Source organism: Oncorhynchus mykiss, chromosome 8 (genome assembly GCF_013265735.2).
Source record: "Oncorhynchus mykiss isolate Arlee chromosome 8, USDA_OmykA_1.1, whole genome shotgun sequence".
Classification (NCBI taxonomy): Eukaryota; Metazoa; Chordata; class Actinopteri; order Salmoniformes; family Salmonidae; genus Oncorhynchus; species Oncorhynchus mykiss.
The window spans coordinates 32,135,196-32,157,947 of NC_048572.1; the positions used below are offsets into that span (position 1 = coordinate 32,135,196).

General features: G+C 42.4%; 1 protein-coding gene and 1 long non-coding RNA gene across 2 annotated transcripts; both read left to right on the forward strand.

Moving 5' to 3' along the window:
- LOC118965508 lies at nt 1-6,187 on the forward strand. The gene is made up of 2 exons (XR_005052855.1): nt 1-153; nt 5,408-6,187. It is a non-coding gene; the product is annotated as an uncharacterized LOC118965508 (long non-coding RNA).
- Nucleotides 6,188-17,505: 11,318 nt separating this feature from the next.
- LOC110529798 lies at nt 17,506-21,055 on the forward strand. Its single transcript, XM_021612333.2, has 2 exons — nt 17,506-19,988; nt 20,741-21,055. Exons 1-2 carry the CDS (start codon nt 17,506-17,508, stop codon nt 20,823-20,825), a joined length of 2,568 nt encoding a protein of 855 aa, XP_021468008.2. The 3' UTR covers nt 20,826-21,055.
- The last annotated feature ends 1,697 nt before the right edge of the window (nt 21,056-22,752 follow it).

Sequence of the window (22,752 nt, forward strand, 5' to 3'; positions counted from 1 at the left end):
TCAAAGGAAATTAGGGGAGGGGCAAGGTCTTAGCCACAACCAATGAGCATTCATTTTGCCCTTACCTGACCTGGAAGAACCTTCAATCTCTAAGCATATGGAGAATGACTGCCAAGAAGATCTACAAACACATCTGATATCACCTAATAGCTGGTAAGCACAAAACCTTTGTGAAATGAATTTGAATACCTGTGTAAAGCCTGAAATCCAGACCTGTTTTAAGCTAACATTCCACACTTGGTACTCGGTGTCGTATGCCAAGTACGCTCTTGGCATATGTGCAAACACTTCCGAAACTAGTAAAATATGGTGTTGCATGTGAATGTTTATCCTTTTAAGCTTGGAAAAGAGACACTTTCAGCTAGATTTTTTTTTTAATCCTTAAACCCATACTTGGACCACACCAGCAAATTATGTATATTGATAAGGGAAAAAAACTAATTAATACATTTTGGAATTAGGCTGTAATGTAACAAAATGTGGAAAATGTGAAGGGGTCTAAATACTTTCCGAATGCACTGTAGCCCTGTTCTTGTGTTATTTATTTCATACATAATTTTTTGGACAACACAGCTGCTTGCAGTAGTGTAGGTTTGTTTTCTGCCAGTCATAAGAAGTGTATGCAAACAAACCTAGGCTACTGCAGATAGCTAGCGGTTTATTCTGGTATATTTTACATTGTGTTTCAGATGTGTCTGATATAGTTGAGATGAAATAGGTAGCAGGTCTGAATTGATTTGGCGTAGGCTACTAGCTAGCAGCTAGCCAACTAGCTGGCTAAGCCTATATGTCAGGCTAGTAGGTCTATCTGATAGATTTTTTACATATCAGAATGATCTTATTGAAGAAGAACATTAAACAACCTAGCTGAACCTATACAGGTAAGTCAAACAAAGACAGTATGTCAGTAGTTGGTATGCCAAACACACACCAGTTTGCAATTTCATCAACTGGTACCCTGGCATTTTCCAGCCCTAACAGAGTTAGGGCTGAAAAACAGAGTAGTAAAAGAGAGTAGTAAAAGTGCACAGTGATGAGGTTGACGCTTCTTTCAATAAATATCGAGGGTCTTATTCTGGTGACATGATGATTGATAAAAAATAATCTTGCACTTTTGTCCGTAATAATCTCATCATGTATTATGCTATAGCTGCACTGTATCTGCAAGCTGTTGGCTAGAGCGCACATGCCAATATCAGAGTGGCGCATCCGCAATGCCTACACAACATTTTAAGTGACAAAAAAACATCAGTACTCTATGTATTTAAGAACAGACTTGTATCTGCAACAAGTCAATTTGATGGAAACACAACTCTGATAGGAAAATGCTTCACGGTTTCCTTTAACTGGTAAATCTCTCAGCCTTGCATTCACCTGCTCCTGCTGCTGAGGTTATATGTTATTAATACAATTGCTCCAGAAAGAGATTTTGTTTAACAAGTAATAGAATAAATCTAAAAAAAAAGATATGTCAAATGTATTGGCACCCTGGCAGAGGCAACCAGGTTTCGGGCTAAAATGTCCTGGTACTTGGTAAAGCTCATGATGCTGTTGACCTTAACAAGGGCCACAGGACCAGGTTATGGGACTATTTTGCTTACCATCAAATATGCAACCACCATATGTTACCGTAGGCATGAGTTACTTTTCTGCACATGCTTCTGTTTTTCGACGCCAAACCCACCACTGGTGTGCGTGGCCAAAAGCTCATGTCACCTGACAATAGCACCGCCTAGAGTTTAATAGACAGCATTGGCACTTGGATTGGAACCGGTCCTATGACCACAAAATCAACATTTTGCAATGGTCAGCTCTGTCACCAGACTTAAACCTTTTTTATAAATAACCTTTATGTAACCCAGAAAAGACCATTGAGGTTAGAAACCTCTTTTGCAGGTGGACAATAGCAATTAGGTGGTACCATGTAGCCTCGCCAACTCAGTGGTTAGAGGGTTCACCTTGAGATTGAAAGGTCGGGGAGTTTGTTCCCCAGCCGAGTCATACCAAAGACTAAAAAATGGTACCTGATGCATCTCTGCTCGGCACTCAGCATCAAGGAGATGGATTGGAGGTAAGGCCATGCGATAGCCTACTGTCTTGTCCAGGGCGTGTACTTGTACATCAAGCTGCCACGCTACAGAAACAGGAGATGGGCTCCTGCTCCTATGAGCCTTTCTGGCCAAGGCTACTTAAGGGAGAGTGGGGTAAGTTTAGATAAAACATTTTACATGTAACATCACTCCTTCGAGGGACATATTGTATTCTTTCTAACAAATATATCTACATACATTTCAGGATGTTGTGTATCCCTGGAAATAATCAGAATTCATGTAAACATTGCTTTTTTGAGAACATAGCTTGTCCAAAAAAAAGTGTTCTCTTGGCACAAGTTGAGCCGAGGGACAGGGTAAGTCGAGCCGCCTACTAATTTCTGTACTGAATTAAATATTACCGCTATCTTTTTAAAACCATGTCTATCTTTATTTTCCAAACACCATTCCACACAATCACAATCACTTTTTAGTGTTTTAATCGTTGCATCTTTTAACACAGGCTTAATGCCTAACAAACACTTACCCCAAGGAGAACATTATTACTATATTAGCCCACACAGGTACAAGGATGCACTTCATGTTAGGTTTACAACCTCATGTTGAAGCTAGAGACACCAATTGATGTATAGAACAATCTTAAAATAATCTATTTTGGTTTAGATACTGGAACCTCTAACACAAGAAATGAATTTGACTTGGTGAAAACCAGTTTTTTATACTTAACCACTTTTTCCATTTGGTTTCTTCTATTACAGACTCCATGAAATTATGACATCTTCCTAACTATTTGGTCAAATTATTCATTTTGTGTATGGTAGCCTAAAAACAAGGGGTGGCTCAAGTTATGTGGTGCCTTAACTTACCCCACTCTCCCATACTTACTTTATGTGGCCTTGTCTACTGAGGAAACTACTGACAGTGGCAACATTTTATTACAAACAGGGAAAATGTCAATCTAGACCACCAGGTGGCGCCACGTGTACACTTTAAAGACGTGAAGAATCTTTGTTGAAGAATACACCTGTAGAGGTTCATACAACCTTTTGATGGCAACATTGATCAACATTTACTGAAAAAACAGCCATTTTAAATGAGTGCCTTTACATTCACTAACATCCTTTAGCCCAATCTATAGTCACATTTTCAAAACTCTCAACACAACTATCACAACATCCGTCTGTTGTGGACCATACACCATTAACACAATTTATGTTGTTTTCACAGAATATCCAGTCAATTAACACGTTTCTAAAATGCTTACATTTTATTTACATACAAGCTCACCCAATTCCAAAATGATGGATCTTTCTTGTCTTATTTACAAATGCTTGCACACAGCATGCCAGAAATGAAGACCTAATGTTCAAAACCTTAAATATAGTATAAAGCCTCTACTTCTGTAACAGCAGCTCAAAAGCTATATTGAAATAGCTGAGAAGCATTTTTTTTGAATGAACAGATTGAGAAATAGCTGATTTACTGTAAATTGTGTAAAATAGACCAACCACAGCTGATTCCAATCTCAATCGGAGATATTGAAGGAGGTGTTGAAGTTCTTTCAATTGCATGGACATACACAGTAAAAAGGGGACTCTTTGGACTTATTTTGTTTAATGTGGATACAGAACAACACAGAGGAGCAGAGAGAGAAAAAATTATGTCTGGTCAAGGGAGAGGAGTAGTTGGAACAGGCAGAGGAGTAGTTGGACAAGGGAGAGGAATAGCTGGAACAGGCAGAGGAGTAGTTGGACCAGGCAGAGGAGTAGTTGGACCAGGCAGAGGAGTAGTTGGACCAGGCAGAGGAGTAGTTGGACCAGGCAGAGGAGTAGTTGGACCAGGCAGAGGAGTAGTTGGACCAGGCAGAGGAGTAGCTGGACCAGGCAGAGGAGTAGCTGGACCAGGCAGAGGAGTAGCTGGACCGGGCAGAGGAGTAGCTGGACCGGGCAGAGGAGTAGCTGGACCAGGCAGAGGTGTAGCTGGACCAGGCAGAGGTGTAGCTGGACCAGGCAGAGGTGTAGCTGGACCAGGCAGAGGTGTAGCTGGACCAGGCAGAGGTGTAGCTGGACCAGGCAGAGGTGTAGCTGGACCAGGCAGAGGTGTAGCTGGACCAGGCAGAGGTGTAGCTGGACCAGGCAGAGGAGTAGTTGGATCAGGCAGAGGAGTAGCTGGATCAGGCAGAGGAGTAGCTGGATCAGGCAGAGGAGTAGCTGGACCAGGCAGAGGAGTAGCTGGACCAGGCAGAGGAGTAGCTGGACCAGGCAGAGGAGTAGCTGGACCAGGCAGAGGAGTAGTTGGACCAGGGAGAGGAGTAGCTGGACCAGGCAGAGGAGTAGCTGAACCAGGCAGAGGAGTAGTTGGACCAGGACAATGAAGAAGGAGAGGTAGGGGGAAAGGAGTAAGAATGTGTGGTGGTGTTCAAAGGCGAGTAAGAGCTGTTGTCACTGATGAAATAAGAGCCACCATCATAGACCATGTGATAAACCATGGTCTATCACTGAGAGAGGCTGGTGAAAGAGTCCAGCCTAATCTCAGACGGTCAACCATGGCTTCCATTATCTGTAATTTTCAGCAAACCAACAGGCAAGTAATGCATTTCACAAGGGCTTCTTCTATCATTACTGTTGCTATGTCCCACAGTAACTGTAGGCCACCAGTCCCAATACATATGTAGTATTTTTGTTCCTCTAAAGGACGCGACATCTTCCTCCCTCTCAGGGAAGAGGAAAGCTCCTCAGTGAAGACCAAGAGCATGCCATTGTAGGATTGGTCATTGCTGACAATGCAATAAAACTGAGAAAAAATCAGACCCGAATTGTAGAGGACAACCTGGTACTTCACAACGTGGAAAGCATCAGCCTGACTACCATTGGCTCGGACTCTGACCAAACACAGATTGAATGAAACAGTTGTACACAGTTCTTTTTGAAAGGAACAGTGAGCGGGTCAAGGATCTCCGGGACCAATACGTCCAGGTATGGTCTATCCATTATGTCTTGTTCTACAGTGAGTTTTCCACTATGCTACTCTACATGTAAACATGGGTTACAGTACATTCAGTAGGATATACTGAAAAGCATTTACACATACTGTGTTTGACTTCTTTCAGAGAGTCATGGAGTTGGAAGCTAATCAGACCCCATATTAAATCATTGATGTAGACGAGGCAGGGTTTAACCTGGCAAAAAGACATCGGCGGGGAAGAAACGTAATCGGGAAAAGGGCCACTGTTGACGTGCTGGGTCAGAGAGGAGCAAATATCATAATGTGTGCTGCAATCTGGAGTGCTGGTTTGGTCCTGCAGAAATGCCAGATTGGTTCCTACAATACTGAGCGACTTCTTTTTTTTTTTTTAGATGACCTCCACCAACAACTGGTGCCAGAAGCAGAAAGGGAACAGCTGGGAGGCAACATGAGGACATTTGTGATTGCATGGGACAATGTAGCATTCCACAAGTACTCCCCTTTCCTACCCCCTACTCCCCTTTCCTCCCCCCTACTTACCTTTCCTTAACCCCATTGAGGAATGTTTTTCTGTCTGGAGGTGGAAAGTGTATGATCATTGGTCACATGACCAAATGTCCCTCCTGGATGCAACAGATGCCAGCTGCAGAGACATCTCAGCTGAAGACTGCCAGGGGTGGATAAGGCAGGCCAAGCGTTTCTATCCAAGGCGCATGGCGAGAGACGACATAAGATGTGACGTGGACGAGAATATGTGGCCAAATGCTGAAGATGGAATAGATTAGAACAGGACGGGCATTTTAGTGTTTGATCCCTTCTGTGCCTTTTTTACTGTAATTGTTTTATTTTTACACATTTGGAACCAAAGGCCATGTAAGTTGGATGTGTTGTTGAACCAAAGGCCATGTATGTTGGATGTGTTGTTGAACCAAAGGCCATGCATGTTGGGTGTGTTGTTGAACCAAAGGCCATGTATGTTGGATGTGTTGTTGAACCAAAGGCCATGCATGTTAGGTGTGTTGTTGAACCAAAGGCCATGTATGTTGGATGTGTTGTTGAACCAAAGGCCATGTATGTTGGATGTGTTGTTGAACCAAAGGCCATGTATGTTGGAGGTTTTGTTGATCACTGGCAGCAATTTCTTGTTGCTAATAAAGCTTTTACTGCAGCAATTCTGTCACTATTTGTTTCTACTGTACATTCTATAAAGTAAAGATGACTCATTCACCTTTAGATAGCATGTTGCCAAAAATGCACACATTTGACACTTAACCAAAAAAATGTAGAGTGGTTTACAGTAAAAGGAACATTTATAAAAAACAATGGGTTTCGTATTGCCTATTGTAAGCAGGTAGAACTGAGACATGAAAAGTAATGCAGTTTTGTAATGCTATAAACTGTTAGTCAATCATAGCACAACGACTTTCAAAATACTATTTGTTCCTCTTGGATAGAAATTTGCTAGTGTTTTGACAGAGTGATTAGATATTGAGTCTGGTTTGCCGTGTTTTAATAGAGTTAGTGTATGTAGAGTTTTTTTTTTGCATTTTCAAATGTAGAGTTGGTATTTACAGTTGAAGTCAGAAGTTTACATACACTTTAGCCAAATACATTTAAACTCAGTTTTTCACAATTCCTGACATTTAAACCTAGTAAAAATCCCCTGTCTTAGGTCAGTTAGGATCAACACTTTATTTTGAGAATGTGACATATCAGAATAAGAGTAGAGGGAATTATTTATTTCAGCTTTTAGTTCTTTCATCACATTCCCAGTGGGTCAGAAGTTTACATACACTCAATTAGTATTTGGTAGCATTGCCTTTAAATTGTTTAACTTGGGTCAAACGTTTCTGGTAGCCTTCCACAAGCTTCCCACAATAAGTTGGGTGAATTTTGGCCCATTCCTCCTGACAGAGCTGGTGTAACTGAGTCAGACCAGAAGACATTTCTCTAAAAAGTACAATCTTTGTCCCCATGTGCAGTTGCAAACCGAAGTCTGGCTTTTTTATGTCGGTTTTGGAACAGTGGCTTCTTCCTTGCTGAGCGGCCTTTCAGGTTATGTCGATATAGGACTCTTTTTATTGTGGATATAGATACTTTTGTACCTGTTTCCTCCAGCATCTTCATAAGCTGTTGTTCTGGGATTGATTTGCACTTATCGCACCAAAGTACATTCATCTCTAGTAGACAGAGCAGCATGAGCCGGCTTGACACCTCAGCAGAGGTGACCAGTCGCTCCTGATCCCCGGATCGTCCCTTTGGTCGAGGTCCTGCGGCTGGAGCCGCGTATCGGGGAGGGGGTACTGTCACGTGTGCTCCTTCTCCGTCATCAGGCTGCTCATTATCCCGCACACCTGTCACCATCATCACGCGCACCAGCACCTCATGACACTCACCTGGACTCCATCACCTCCTTGATTACCTTCCCTATATCTGTCACGCCCTTTGGTTCCTTCCCCAGACGTTATTATTTATGTTCCTGTTAAATGTCGGTGCGCTGTTTGTGTTTCTTATGATCATTTATTGATTAAATGTATTCACTCCCTGAACTTACTTCCCGACTCTCAGCGTACTTCGTTAAAATGGTGCTACGATGCCCCCGAGATTCATGCTTTTAATTCACACTTTGTTTTACCCACAATTTTTTACCACAAGGACAAGTTATAAGATAAATAACTGCCTTAGTGGAGCATGTGATTACATTGATACATTTGATTGGGGTCTGTTTCCCTGTTTGAGGGCGTTTAAAGGATCTACATTTATAAGTGCCATTGCATTGAGCACAACTTGTAGTTTCCATCCAGTAGGGACGCAAATAGAAGTTGTGCAGAGATATCTTGGGGTGGTAAATCAGAGTTTACCAATTAATCTCGGAGATTTCTGCACCACGAGAATACGACCAAGGGAGGGCCCGAAAACACATTACCGATACTGTCATCGGAGTTTAGAATGTGCCAATGTTTGTGAACGATTCCCATAATTTGTTCAGAGCACTTTGAATAGCGGGTAGTTAGAACGCAAGAATGCTTCTTTTTGCGAGACTGTCCTTGAAAAAGATCATGTCTCGGTTTGTTTTGAATTTTCTCAATGGCAGTGACCTGATCTGACCATTTTTGAACCCCCTCTCCTTGAATTTTCTTTGTGTCTCAGCCATATCTGTCGAAATCTGATTGTTTTTTGCAAATTCTTTTGATTCGACAGAATTGGCTGCAGGGCAAACTGTTTTTCAAGGGAAGCGGGTGACAATTATTATCCCTCAACAAACTGTTATGATCAGTAGGTTTCCTATAAAGATCAGTGTATCTCCTTTAATTTTTCAAGTGATCGCCTAAATTGGTGTGCGTTTCTTTCGCCTCTAGATTAAGTATACTTCACACAACATTGTTCAGGACATACTGTAACAAGGAAGTATTTACACCCCTTCACTTATTACACCTTTTGTTGTGTTACAGACTGAATTCAAAATGGAGAAAGTTTTTTTTCCCTCTCACCCATCTACACACAATACCCCATAATGACAAAGTGCGGGGGGAAAAGGGATTTAGAAATGTTTGCTAATTGATTGAAAATGAAATACAGAAGTATCTCACACCACTGAGTCAATACTTTGTAGAAGCACCTTTGGCAGCGATTACTGCTGTGACTCTTTCTGGGTAAGTCTCTAAGAGCTTTCTACACCTGGAATGTGCAACATTTGCCAATTATTGTATTATTCTTTATACATTTCTTCAAACTCTGTCAGATTGGTTGTTGATCATAGATCTGGTGGAAATCAGACTGAACCAGGTTTTCCTCTAGGATTTTGCTTGTGTTTAGCTCCATTCCGTGTATTTGTATGCTGAAAAACAATCACAAACATGCACATAACATGATGCAGACCTTTGGAACATGTACATTTAAAAAATTCTAATAAATCCATGTAATATAGCCTACACCTTCACAATAAATCCATGTAATATAGCCTACACCTTCACAATAAATCCATGTAATATAGCCTACACCTTCACAATAAATCCATGTAATATAGCCTACACCTTCACAATAAATCCATGTAATATAGCCTACACCTTCACAATAAATCCATGTAATATAGCCTACACCTTCACAATAAATCCATGTAATATAGCCTACACCTTCACAATAAATCCATGTAATATAGCCTACACCTTCACAATAAATCCATGTAATATAGCCTACACCTTCACAATAACTCCATGTAATATAGCCTACACCTTCACAATAAATCCATGTAATATAACCTATACCTTCACAATAAATCCATGTAATATAGCCTACACCTTCACAATAAATCCATGTAATATAGCCTACACCTTCACAATAAATCCATATAATATAGCCTACACCTTCACAATAAATCCATTATTTATTTTAGACAGGTCTAAAGAAGCATGACATGAATAAAATGTAGTCTATTTTAGGAGAACAGAATAGCATACTCTTAGTTGTCTTTATGTTAGGTCCTGATCTGGCTATGCCAAATGGCTGTGGGCTACAATAGTTCATTTAGCAGACTTGCTTAGAATTCCGTGGCATTATTGAATATTCTTTTATAGTATGAAGAATAGAATTGAACAAAGCTGAATAAAATAGAAAGGTTTTTTTATCTAAACGATTTTAGGGAGTGATTATGTGTTGAACAGTTAACAACGAAATAGGTACCCCTATATGCTTAATTTAGAGTTATTAATGTAACTTTAGTCGTTCTACAAACACTTGGCTATGCGTTTTGATTTTTAACACTTTGTAAGGCTGCATTGATGCGACTCTAAATGATGATTTGGAAAAAAGTCGCTTGAAAGACATGAGATCTGCTTTGCTTTGTGGACAGGCTGTACACACTTCATCAGTCTCTCGTTCACAATTTGACAAGCACTTGATGATGTCTCAAATTTCATGGCGGTATCCCCTTTGTGTGGCCGTAATGCACCATAAAAAAAAAGATGTATGCCTTTTGCAGCCAGTGCCCTTGGCCCAGAGTGCTGTATTGTGCCCTTCTCTGTGAGTGCTGCTCTCTCACTCACATGGCTCTCCATCACGATCAGGTCTTTCTCACAGGGTACACCTTCGACAATGATACCTAGTCAGTTGTACAACTGAATGCCTTCAACTGAAATGTGCCTTGCACATTTAACCCGACACCTCTGAATCAGATAGGTGCTGGCGACTGTCTTAATCAACATCTTCAGCGCCCAGGGAACAGTGGGTTAACTGCTCAGAAGCAGAACAACAGATGTTTACCTTGCCAGCTGAGGGATTCAATCTAGCAACCTTTCAGTTACTTGCCCAATGCTCTAACCACTAGGCTACTGTGGATGGTTATTTTATTTATTTTTTACCAGGTAAGTTGACTGAGAACACATTCTCCTATACAGCAACGACCTGGGGAATAGTTACAGGGGAGAGGAGGGGGATGAATGAGCCAATTGTAAGTTGGGGATGATTAGGTGACCATGATGGTATGAAAGACAGCTTGTGAATTTAGCCAGGACACGGAAGTTAACACCCCTACTCTTACGATAAGTGCCATGGGATCTTTAATGACCTCAGAGAGTCAGGACGCCCATTTAACATCCCATCCAAAAGACGGCACCCTACACAGGGCAGTGTCAGTGCCCTGCCCTGGGGCATTGGGATATACCAGAGGAAAGAGTGCCTCTACTGGCCCTCCAACACCACTTCCAGTAGCATCTGGTCTCCCATCGAGGGACTGACCAGGACCAACGCTGCTTAGCTTCAGAAGCAAACCAGCAGTGGGATGCAGGGTGGTTATGAATTGATAATGTGGGGAAAAGATGGAGAACATTCAAAGTAAGGGGGAGTGACCACATATCAGGTGAATTTTTTTAAAGTTCAAACAGAAAATACTATTCCACATTTTCCACATTTTTGCCAGTTTTGTGAAGAAAGTTTTCAATGTGTCCTGCTGCTACAACTGCACCCCATATGATAAGGGACCTTCACTGACAGCAGGCGTAAGTCTTACGTCAAGACGTTTCTTCTTGAATTCATTTTGTCCTATGTACTTTATTGCTCCAATGCTTCGATTAAACCTGTTATATTATTTGCCTGTACGTTGCCTAATCTCATATCTCTTTGTTGCACTTCACACCTGAATATGAAAATGTATCCCAACAGTGGCAAGTATAATATCTTACCATGTTTCCCTGCTTCTCATAGATCAGCACGACTGTTTCAAGTGTCCAAATGGCACTTGGTCCCTTAAGGAGTGGACCCATTGGAAGCCAGGTGGAACGACGGTCATCCCATTGCCCTGGTGTCTTCGGCAAATGTTTGAGGTGGTGCTACTGTTTATCATCTTTATTATTTTCTTAGTGCACAAAGAATATCTGCCCATGAAAAGAGCTGAAGTTATCGGCTGGGCTATCAGTAAGTTTTGCGAGCGTTATTTGATTCATAGGCAAACCGAGCCTCTGTGTAAGGCTTGGGCTTCACACTGTGTGTCTCCTGCGTTCTAGTCAAGGCCTTCCGCACGTTTCTGGCCTTTCTTGCCTTCGATCAAGAGAAACAGGAGCGCCTTCATTACAAGCCTCCAGTAATCATCCCTAGTCACTGCTGTCCAGGGGGTAATTTGCACCCTCTTTCTGATTGTTGACTCTCCCAAGGTAGGCAACACAACATCCCCACAGAGTATGCAGATCCAAGTTCATAGGTCAGGGTATTAGGGGGACCTACAAAGCCCTGCTTGCCTTGGTCCGCTTCCTCTTGACCTTCGAATGCAGGAAAGTCCCACCAAGTTCAGCTAAACAGGCTACATTAGCTTTAGCATACTAATGTACCTCTTTGTGTGGGTGTGTTTCATTCCCATCTATATCTTCAGGCATGAACAGAGCGCCACCCTCCAGGCCACTTCTATTCTAGTCTCCAGCTATGGCATCATCTTCTGCCACTTCCTCCCCAGGGGCTATGTGGTAGGCCTACTCTGCACTGGGTTTGAGGGAGGGAAGTTAGATACTACTTCCACAGACTCTGGAGTCGGCACTGAGATCAGAAGGCCATACCTCCCTCAAGGTTCTGACACCCCTCGTAGCTCCACCTCAACACTAGACAGGGCCATTGGGCCCAGTCACCCCAACTGGGTCAGAGGTGTTCTTTATGTCGCCCCAACTTCAAATTGACTGCATGTCCCGACGGGAGAACATACAGTAATAGCTACTATAGTTCCCAGAAGACAACAGCTCCTATCTGCCTCTAAGGCAATACATAAGGGGTGGAGTTACAATATCAACATATCAACATACAAGTCATTCTATGTAGAATAACAATGCAATTTCAGTAACTTTTTATGTGTTGATGGAGCCATGCTAAGAGGCTAAGGGAATAACACAAATAGGCTAATGAACATGAATCATAAATTCTGCCATAAGGAGGAAGTGATGGAGGTTAATGAAAATACACAAGTGGCAACAACAGACCTTTCACAGGCTAAGCTCCATCTGCTCCCCTAACAGAGAGGTACAGACAGCTGTCATGACTTTACATTCATTAATCTGATGACTGTTACTTATTTAATCCACTAACTATGTTTAATTGTTACCCGATTAAATTAATCATGTAACAATTAACTCATTAGGATTTGGGGCACCACGGAAGAAGTTGTTTAGAGAGTTACCATCTCCCGAATTAAACTCTATAAGGTCTTTACCTATTTCATCTATAATCATTACCTATAATTATATCCTAATTCGTAACCTCATGCATCTGCAAAAACCCGGACTTTACTCATGATTCAGTACCACACCAATTTGTTTGATTATTTATTTACTAGCTAATTAAAATGTAGAAAACAGGATAACATACACACATAATACATGAGAAGAAAGGTCGCTAGTGGACTGACAAAATATGGCAGCTTATACACAACAAATTAAGAGGGGTGGGGAGGAGAGAGAGAGAGAAAAAGGACACTTATCGTGGATACATTCTAGAACTGTCCTCACATTAATCATATACCTTGCACACGAACGCCGCCCATTTGGAATAAGAAATCATTAATGTATTTACGTGTTAATGCCGTTAATGCCCTCCTTCGGAAGAATGTTGGTTTGGCCTTTCAGTGGCACGCTAGAAGTCTCAGGTGTCAAAAAGGGGGGGTCCCACCTTTTCCGTCTTCTTACTGTCACACTCTGATCTGTTTCACCTATCTTTGTGCTTGTCTCCACCCTCACCAGGTGTCTCCAATCTCCCCTCATTATCCCCTGTGTATTTATACCTGTGTTCTCTGTCTGTTGCCAGTTCGTTTTGTTCGTCAAGCCTACCAGCGTTTTCCCCCTTGCTCCTGTCTTTTCTATAGTTCCTGTTTTTGACCATTATGCCTGCTCTTGAGCCTGCCTGCCATCCTGTACCTTGCCCCACCACATTGGATTATTAACCTCTGCCTGCCCTGACCCTGAGACTGCCTGTCGTTCTGTACCTTTTGGACTCTGATCTGGATTACTGACCTCTGCCTGCCCTTAACCTGTCGTTTTGCCTGCCCCGTTCTATTAAATAAACTTTTGTTACTTTGACACTGTCTGCATCTGGGTCTTTCCTAAATGTGATACTTACGTCTTTTCACTCTGGACGATGCGCCTAGGGTGATGGTTAGCCAGATGCGTCGACGGTTCCCCTCGTTGATGAGATTAGGAACATACTGTGATTTGAGACTCGTAGTAGGATAGGATGGTTTGCAGCGTAGTCTGATGGTCCAACTTCAATGAACTTTTCTCAACATCTGACTGAGCTTCTAGCCTACACCTTGTGTTGATTATTCAAGGTTCAGGATCCAGACCACTTTACACACACAGCAACAACCTGCCAATGTTCTGGTCTTATATGTTAATTCTTAGTCAGTCCTTTTAAGCACTCTGGTCGAAAAGGACAGTTCCATAACACTGACAAGCTCTTCTGACCTCACACGTGGCTGCTTAATGTGCAAAGGATATGATTAGAAGTTATTTTTATGACTCCACATTCTTATCTTAACAAAAATACTTCCATAAATAGTCATATCACATAGACAACGTATTGGATTGAAACTTCACAGACAAAGGGGGTATCCTTCCCAAATTACAGTATTTTGTCTGTGCAGTTTTTACTGACATCACAAAATGAAAAACAATATTACATTCGTTTTCTACATCTCCCCACTGACCATTCTCCCCCACCAATCTGACCCATTCTGACCTTCACAGGACAGTCATGACACAGCCCTCTGGGCACACCACGCTGTTTATGGATATTGGGTCATATTTGGTTGAGACGATGATAAATGAGATTACAACCTATATTTTCCCACTCAAAAAGACAGCAAAAAGTTTGTTGAATTTCCAATGTGTTGTCACTACGTTTTCAACAATATAAAAGCACAACCAAATTCCAATGGAAAAGACAATGTCAGATTTTTGGTTAAGTTGTCACCCAAATGTCTATCACTGCGTTTCAACCATTTAAAAGCACAGCAAAGTTAAAATGGGAATACAATGTTAGATATTTTGTTTACTTATACAACGTATTCATGTGTTGTCACTGTGAGCCATCTAATAGCAGAACTAAATGACGTGGATTGCAGTTGAGATTACATTAAAAGTAGGCCTACATTGTGCAAGTGATCAATGGCATTCGAGATACTGTGCAGATTATTACAGCAATTGTGAAGATCTCCAGGGGCCTGCAACGACCTATGCATGCTATCTTATATAATAATAAAGATAGTTACATTAACCTCAATGTGGCCATGGATGTGTTACTCATTTTAAGGTTGAATGTTACATCAAATCAAATTGTATTGGTCACATACACACATTAGTTTGTAAGATAGCCTTAACTTTAGGCTATTTACTGTATTACAAAAGTAATATTGAATTGTGTTTGGTTGAAAACAAATCCAAATATCAACATTTATAGGAGATGGAACTATCAAAGCAGTAGATACATCTCAGTCACTGCATTAATCCCATTCTTTAAATTGTGTTATAGGTTGAGTTGGAGATGTGCATCCAAGATAACATTTCTTAACTAAACAAGCTAGTAGGCTATTTATTGTATTTCAAAAGTGATCTTGAATTGTACTTGGTTTTCAATGCAACCAAATATCAACATTTGAAGGAGATTTTTATTTTGCTTGGATAGTTGCTTGGATAGTTCCACTGACTTAGTCTGGTTTTTATTCCAGTTTGTCTAATTATTAATTGATATGTTGGATTCACATCTTCATCTCAAACAAAAATCTAAATTAAAGAATACGACTTAATCAAATCAAACTTTAAATGCACTTTAAATTAAGTTTGATTTGATTTTAGTCCTAGTCTTTAACTTTGATTTTTGGTTGCATTGACAACCAAACACAATCCAGTATCATTAAATATACATTTTGAAATCAACCAGATCTTGAAACCTTAGGCCTGTTGTATTGTATTTTAGTTTCATTCTAGGTTAAATTGAAACGATAGCTGTTGATGACTTTGCAAATGCTATATAGGCCTAAATACCATCATTGATGATATACAGTATGAGTGATAAAGTATGGTTACATTTAATTTGCTCTGTTAAACCTATCCTTTGGAATGACTTCGATAGCAACAGTGAATCTATTTAGTTTAAGTGGAGACCTCTCAATCATTTTCACGATAGCACATTGGTAATAGTCAGTGACAAATATCATAGCTAAGCAGGGTTGTACTGGGTTAAAAACCTGGATGGGAAACCAAAGGGTAGCTGTGGATACATTCTGCAGGAGGAGGAGCTGCCCAGCCTTTAGTTTGTTTTCTGATAGTGGATATAATGTTGAAGATCTGACAGTGTTTTAAAGGTAGAAATTCAACATATTTTATACAAGGTTTGTCTGTTGAAATCTGGTTACCATGATGACATAATCCTGTGGTTGAAATGCCAGCCTCAAAACAACAAATCCAATGTATTTTCCACCTAGATTCCACATCACAAAATACATCGAACAATGACGCTGAAACAATGTTGATTAAAGCAGTTTGTGCCCAGTGGGAGGTGATTTCCTGGTAGCCTACATTTGTGTGTGCACCTGACTAACCAGGAGTGGCAAGGATTACAGTGGGATACTGACTGTGTTGAGACAGTTGGCTATGGGCTCAGACTGGGCATGATTACCCTGGATTCCTATCTTAGCCCTGATGTATGCCCACAAGTATGACCTGTCCAATGTATGACAGAAGCTGTGACATTCAATATGTCTAGATGTATATGATCTAATCAGAGCAAACAGGTTTTTATGTATGCTTTGGTATGAGTAGATTAGGCACTGAAAATATACAGTATGTCTAATTTAGCATAAAGATCCCTGTTGGTGTTCATTCATTTCCGTCTGTGTAGAGTATCATAATCGCAATCATGTGTCTCTTCTGGGAAACTTGACAGGCACGCACCAGAAGAGGAATTCAAGGTTATAAAATACACCTCACTGGGAAATGTTCAGCTTTGGAGCGAGGGGGGGTTTCAATTCTCGCAAAGCACGCTCCCTGAAGTCACTTTGCTCAGAAAGAAGATTAACAGAGGTGTTTGTGAAACTATAAACATAACATCTCAATGTACCCTGTATTTTATGACTTCTGGTGTCTGCTGATCAATCACAACTATATTCAAACTTGTACGTAATTGCAATTCAGTATGGACCGTTGGTTTGATCAATTGGTTTGATCTATTATCAAAATGAATTTAGAACTTGTAGATGACTTTATATCGGTTTTTCAATTCAGTAAATAACACGTCTGTACATTTAGAAACACAAGACAAGGGAAACTTTACAGGACACATGGAGGAGAGTGTGGTATGTGTCTGTGAACAAGAATAGTTGGATAGTTGGGAAACAAAACAAAGTAACTCAACTAGAGAACATGGGCAGCTTCCTGTCTCTGATTTGACCCGTATCTTATTTCCACTGTTGCCTGTTGCCTGTAAACATTCATTAGACCTACGGTGGAAGAGGTTGAAAAAGACACCTGACAAACTTGGCCCCGATTACCTTGATGGGCTTAGTATTATGTGCATTTGTGTGCGTGCGTGCGTGCGTGCATCATTCACTTAATGTGACCATCTGTGTGCATGAGTCCTCCAATCCTACTTGATCCGTTTAGCTCCTCAGTCTCTCTAGCTCCGTTTCGTTGGGGAGGACTGCATAGCTTCCAGAAGCCTCAGCCGGACTGCACATCCACGAAACCCAGAAGAATGTTAAAAATGATAGATAGTCGGTATGAGCCATCTATTGAAGAACCCAGTGAAGAAGATTGACTGAGAAGCTGAATTGCTGTCAAGTTTTTGTAAGATACGCACCCTGCTGAACACAGAAGTTTTCAAAGGCAATCAAACATACGCACCAATGGATGAGCAAGACTATCCACACGTAAGAGGTTAAAGATTTGGTTCTGTATCTCTTTATTGAAATTACATCGTAAACGAAGAACTTAAATCAAAATTATTTTTCCGACATCTGGACGTAAAAATGGGCTGTTCCCCATCCAAGGGTCAGCTTTTCCCCGGGGTCGCAGATGGGATCCACATGGATCCGCTGCCAGGACCACCAAAGTTGGGTGACATCAAACCTGTTGAGGGAGAAAACCAAGATATTGACGATATGGATATTGACAAAGAATTAGAGGAATTCTCATTATCAGAGGTGAATCCTATGGCCCCTCTGGGCAAAGTGTCGGACATGGCCCCCAACACAGTCGTTGTGTCAAACCCAGGGGCTGTCTCTGAAATCGAGGTCAAAATGACGTCTCAGGTGAGAGACATACAGAGTGAGAAATTACTGGAAAAGCAGGTGAAAAAGGTAGAGCAGCGAAGGAAAAATAAGGGCGTCAAACAGGGTTGCCGAAAAGAAAAGGAGATAAATACCTCCATCATGCAGGGGAAGGTGGACCTCCCCATACACATTGTGAGAGCTCACCAGGCCGCCTACAAATACCTGATCCCCAACATCTCCAAGTGTGAGACCCTGCTGGAGATGCTGGACCAGGTCGCCCAGACCCACCTCTCCCTGCAGCCCATCATAACAGGTATTGTAATGCTCTTCGAGGAGGTCAACCAGGCCCTAGATGAGATGGCTGATGATGGTGAGCTGATGCTGAAGGAACATGGCAACCACATGGCCTGGCCCTCTGAGACAAGGGCCCCATATCCCATCCCTGCCAAGCTCAGTGCTGACCCATCAGAACCCCAGCCAGACCTGCTGCAGCAGCTGCTCCAGGATTCCACTGAAAAGTTTAAGCTGGTGGGGAGCTCGGTCCAAGGCCTGGGAGACACCGCACTGGAAGATGCGGCAGACTACTTTGCCTCGCTATCTAAACTACTGGGCAAGAGGCTGCAGGCCAAGCGAGCGGTAGAGGAGCGTCTGAGCCAGGTGCTGGCACGCGTGGAGGCAGCCGCCAAGTGCAACCTCGATGACTTGTCTCTTCACAGCGAGGACAGCGGCATTGGGGGAGAGAATGAGTCGCTGACGGGATCAGAGCGTCAACGTCGCCAACGGGGGAGTTCTGGGCCCGGTGGCAGTGCTCGCCCCACACCCCTAAGCCATTCACCTGTCAAGGTATGCCTTAATAAAAGTGAGGAGGAAAATGAGGAAGTGGATGATGATGAAGATGAGGAGGATGAAGAGAGGTCAGGGAGGGTGCGGTCCAACTCTTCCTCGTCAGACCCTATTCAGACCCCCAAGTGCAGTGAGAGGCAGCCACCCAAACAACCCCAGACCGCTGCCCCCTTGGGCAGGCCAGTGAGACCGCCACACTCACAGTCCATAGAATCTTTCGATGTTCAGGAGCTGCAACACAAAGATCTGGACCAGCGGATGGGAGACGACACTCTGAGGAGACACTCTTCAGGAAGGAGGAAGGTTTCTAGATATGAACTCAAAGGGTCCGCGAAGGCAAACCAAACACCAACTTCTCTACCAGCAATAGCACCACAACCCCCTGGCCGCAACTCTGTCAAAAGACTCATAAACACATTCAGTGGTGGGACGGATGTTAGACAAGTCCAAAGTCTCACTAGTACACACCTTAGGGGGTCTAGGAGGAGTGAAACTCCAGGTCCTCCCTGGCCAGTGGAAGGCAGGGAGGACCTAGACGTGGACTACCTGCCCCCACCTCCCCCTGAGGTCCTGATGGACAACTCCTATGAGAGCAACGAGGAGAACCCGGATGATCAGGGCGGGGAAGAGGAGGACATCACCAGTAGGGGCCACCCTGTGCCACACCAAACAAGCACCACCTGTCAGCGCCTGAGGGCCTCGTTGCAGACCATGACGGTTCTGCCCAACCGTGGCAGTGTCGGACCAATCAGGCAAGATACCATGGTGAGGGGAGATCATCAGGCTACATCGCTATACAGTCAGGCCTGCAAGATCATCCACCTGCGCAATGCAACTGAATCCACTCCTACAAGACCTGATCAGGGGGTTCGAGGACCCCTTAGAGCTGGGGTGAGCCTCAGGCAAGGAAGCAGCAACCCCGATGGGGGAGAGTATTACCCCGCCAGCATGCCACCAACCATCCCAACAGTCTACAGAGTTCGCCTACCACCCTCTTGTCCCTCTATTCACCAAGAACTACCAATCCCCCTTGCTTTATCACAGCCTAATCCACCTTCACGTCCATCATCACCCCGGGTCCTGAGATTGAGCACAAAGAAGAGTGGTGAAGAAGACAGGTCACCCTCAGTGTCCTTCAATGATGCCCGATCGGTGTTCTGTCAAAATAGCCAATCGAACTCCCAGATCTGGACCCCCTCCTGTAGCTCTACGCTACCCAGGGCCTATGGTGAGCCCTCCCGGGGAAGGCTGTCCACACGAGGGTCCCAGACTGTCAGTAGGCGCAGCCAGTCTGACCAGAGACCCAGTCTGACACAACGAGACGAGTCCCTTGTCCCAGGCACATCACAGGCCAGGACTGGAGGAAGTGCGTCAAATATCACCAATAACAGTGAGAGGTGAGTGTCTCCCTTTACTCCCTGGGTCTAGCTAAAAGTTCAATGCACCTTACGTGATGATCAAACATGCTCTGGGAGGCGTCCGCGTGCACCATCGTGCGCATGTTAAATTTGTCATTTTAAAACGCGAATTGATAATTTGAAAACCGATTTGCAATTGTTAGCACAGCTGAAAACTGTTGTTCTGATTAAAGAAGCAATAAAACTGGCCTTCTTTAGACTAGTTGACATCTGGAGCATCAGCATTTGTGGGTTTGATTACAGGCTCAAAATGGCCAGAAACTCACTAGTCTATTCTTGTTCTGAGAAATGAAGGCTATTCCATGCGAGAAATTGCCAAGAAACTGAAGATCTAACCAGAATAGAAAGAGGTGGGAGGCCCCGGTGCACAACTTAGCAAGACGACAAGTACATTAGAGTGTCTAGTTTGAGAAACAGACGCCTCACAAATCCTCAACTGGCAGCTTCATTAAATAGTACCCGCAAAACATCAGTCTCAACTTCAACAGTGAAGAGGCGACTCCGGGATGCTGGCATCTGTTTTTTTAACCCAATATCCTGTTAGCAGTGTTTCCATCACCATCACCCACACACCCTACCTACTGGCTCCAGATTTAACTTGAAAACCACCTTTTGGCATAATCCTGAAAAGATTAGATCTCCTTCCCCACTGCATCTCTCAGCTACCTGGCCCGCTACCCCACATAATCCACCCATGCACTGAAGCCTATTCTTTTCCTGTTGTTTTATAGGATGGTCAAGGGTCTTGTGACGGAAGGGGAGAACCAATCAGATCCAAGTGATGCTGCTCCTACTGACTTGAACCCTGAGCAGTAGTTCATGGCAGCCTGCCAGGGCAGAATCTACCAATCGAATTAGAGGGTGATGATTGAGCATAGAAAGGGATTATGGATTAGGATTCTGAAAGCTAGTTTTTCCATCTCTTCTAATGAGAGAAGAGGTTTATTCTAAGAAAGTGTGTTAGGTTGCAATGGAGAAAAATATGAAATACATGTGTTGGTTCTATAACTTCCTCTGAAATCTTAAATTTTACAGTAATTACTGAAAACGTTATTCCAACAACAATAAAATGTACTAAATTAGGATTTGTTGTAGATTAATAATGATATAATATATGATAATAATAATAATATTTGCAATCTGTCAATACATTGGTGAAAATAAAAATGTATGATTGACTATGACTAATTACATACTGGTAAAATTATTTGTTTCCTGTTCATGTCATACTGTTTTTGAATTAGCATTTGTGTTTGAACTGTTGCCATTTTTGTTATACAGTAACTACAGTGTTTGCTTATAAATGTTGTTTTATTATTGTTATTCATAGTCACCTTTTTGTATTTTGTTTAATTCTACTTCTTAACTTTGTTCCTAAGAAATGTTGTACATTTTTTTTGTCTGTGCTTCATGAGAAGAGCAGTGACTTAAACAACACATTACCTCACCCAGCCATAAATAGCTTCCTGATTCCTCTCACATACAGTTCTCTGTGAGCATGAGTCCCAGTGTCACGTTTGTCGAAATGATTGGACCAAGGTGCAGCGTGCGTAGAGTTCCACATATTTTAATTAATAGAAACTCGACAGACAGCTACTCGTGTCTACACAGGCAACTAACTGTAGACAAGATCCCACAAAGCACAATGAGGAAATGGCTGCCTAAATATGATCCCCAATCAGAGACAACGATAAACAACTGTCTCTGATTGGGAACCATACCAGGCCAAAATAAACCATTAATCACCTAGATGCCCCAACCAACAGAGAATAAACAGCTCTCTAAGGTCAGGGCGTGACACCCAGTGGCATTATGTACCCATTATTTTAGAGGGGGCACAAAGTATGTGAGGATTGAGGGGGGTAGTCAAACACCTGAAACAGCCTTTTCCATAATAATTATGCCTAATGTTTACCTGTTCAATTGAATTAATGATACACATTGATTATTTAGGAACTTTTATGCCTTACGAGTTTAGTACAACTGCCACACTGGTATACAGTATCATGATCCAATAGTTAAAACATGCCAGCTAAGACGCTTAGACAACTTGATTAACTTGATTGATAGCCTGAAATGGCTTGGTAGCTAGTTAGGATGTTGGGAGATTGGGAACCTATCCAGCTGTCTAGCTAGCAAGCTAGGTGGCTAGTATTACAGATACACAACACAATGTATTTGTTTTATTTATTCAAGAAGGAATCAAAATGGTACATATGGTAGCTTGATCAAATGAATTTACAAATATACCTCTTACGAGTCCTGCCCATCACCTGCAGCTAAAATCAGATCAAACCCCCATGTGTGTGTCACTCGACACTCTCTCTCCTCTTCCACTGATGATAATATCTGCACGCACTAGATACTAGAGTATCTAGAATCCTACCTAGCATGTCTTTGCTCCGTGGTGCACCTTGGAAGGAACCACTTACTAGGGAGAATGGGGGGGGGGGGGGGGGGGGGGTATTCTTTGTCTGGTCCAGTCAGTGCGCTCCCTCCACAAAATACAGCTGACAGATCTCGTTATAAATAATTGTGATAAAACGTGGGCTAAAAAAAATCTAGTTTAGTTATTAATAAATAAATAAAATGTAAAAGGACAAATCTGAGGCGGCACATGCCCTTGTGCCCCCTATGGGCATGACACCTCTGGCATGACAATCATTATAGGTTATATTCTGTTGTTATAGGTTATACACTTGTTTTTTAATTGACCTGATAATGGAGTATGTCTTCCTCAGGA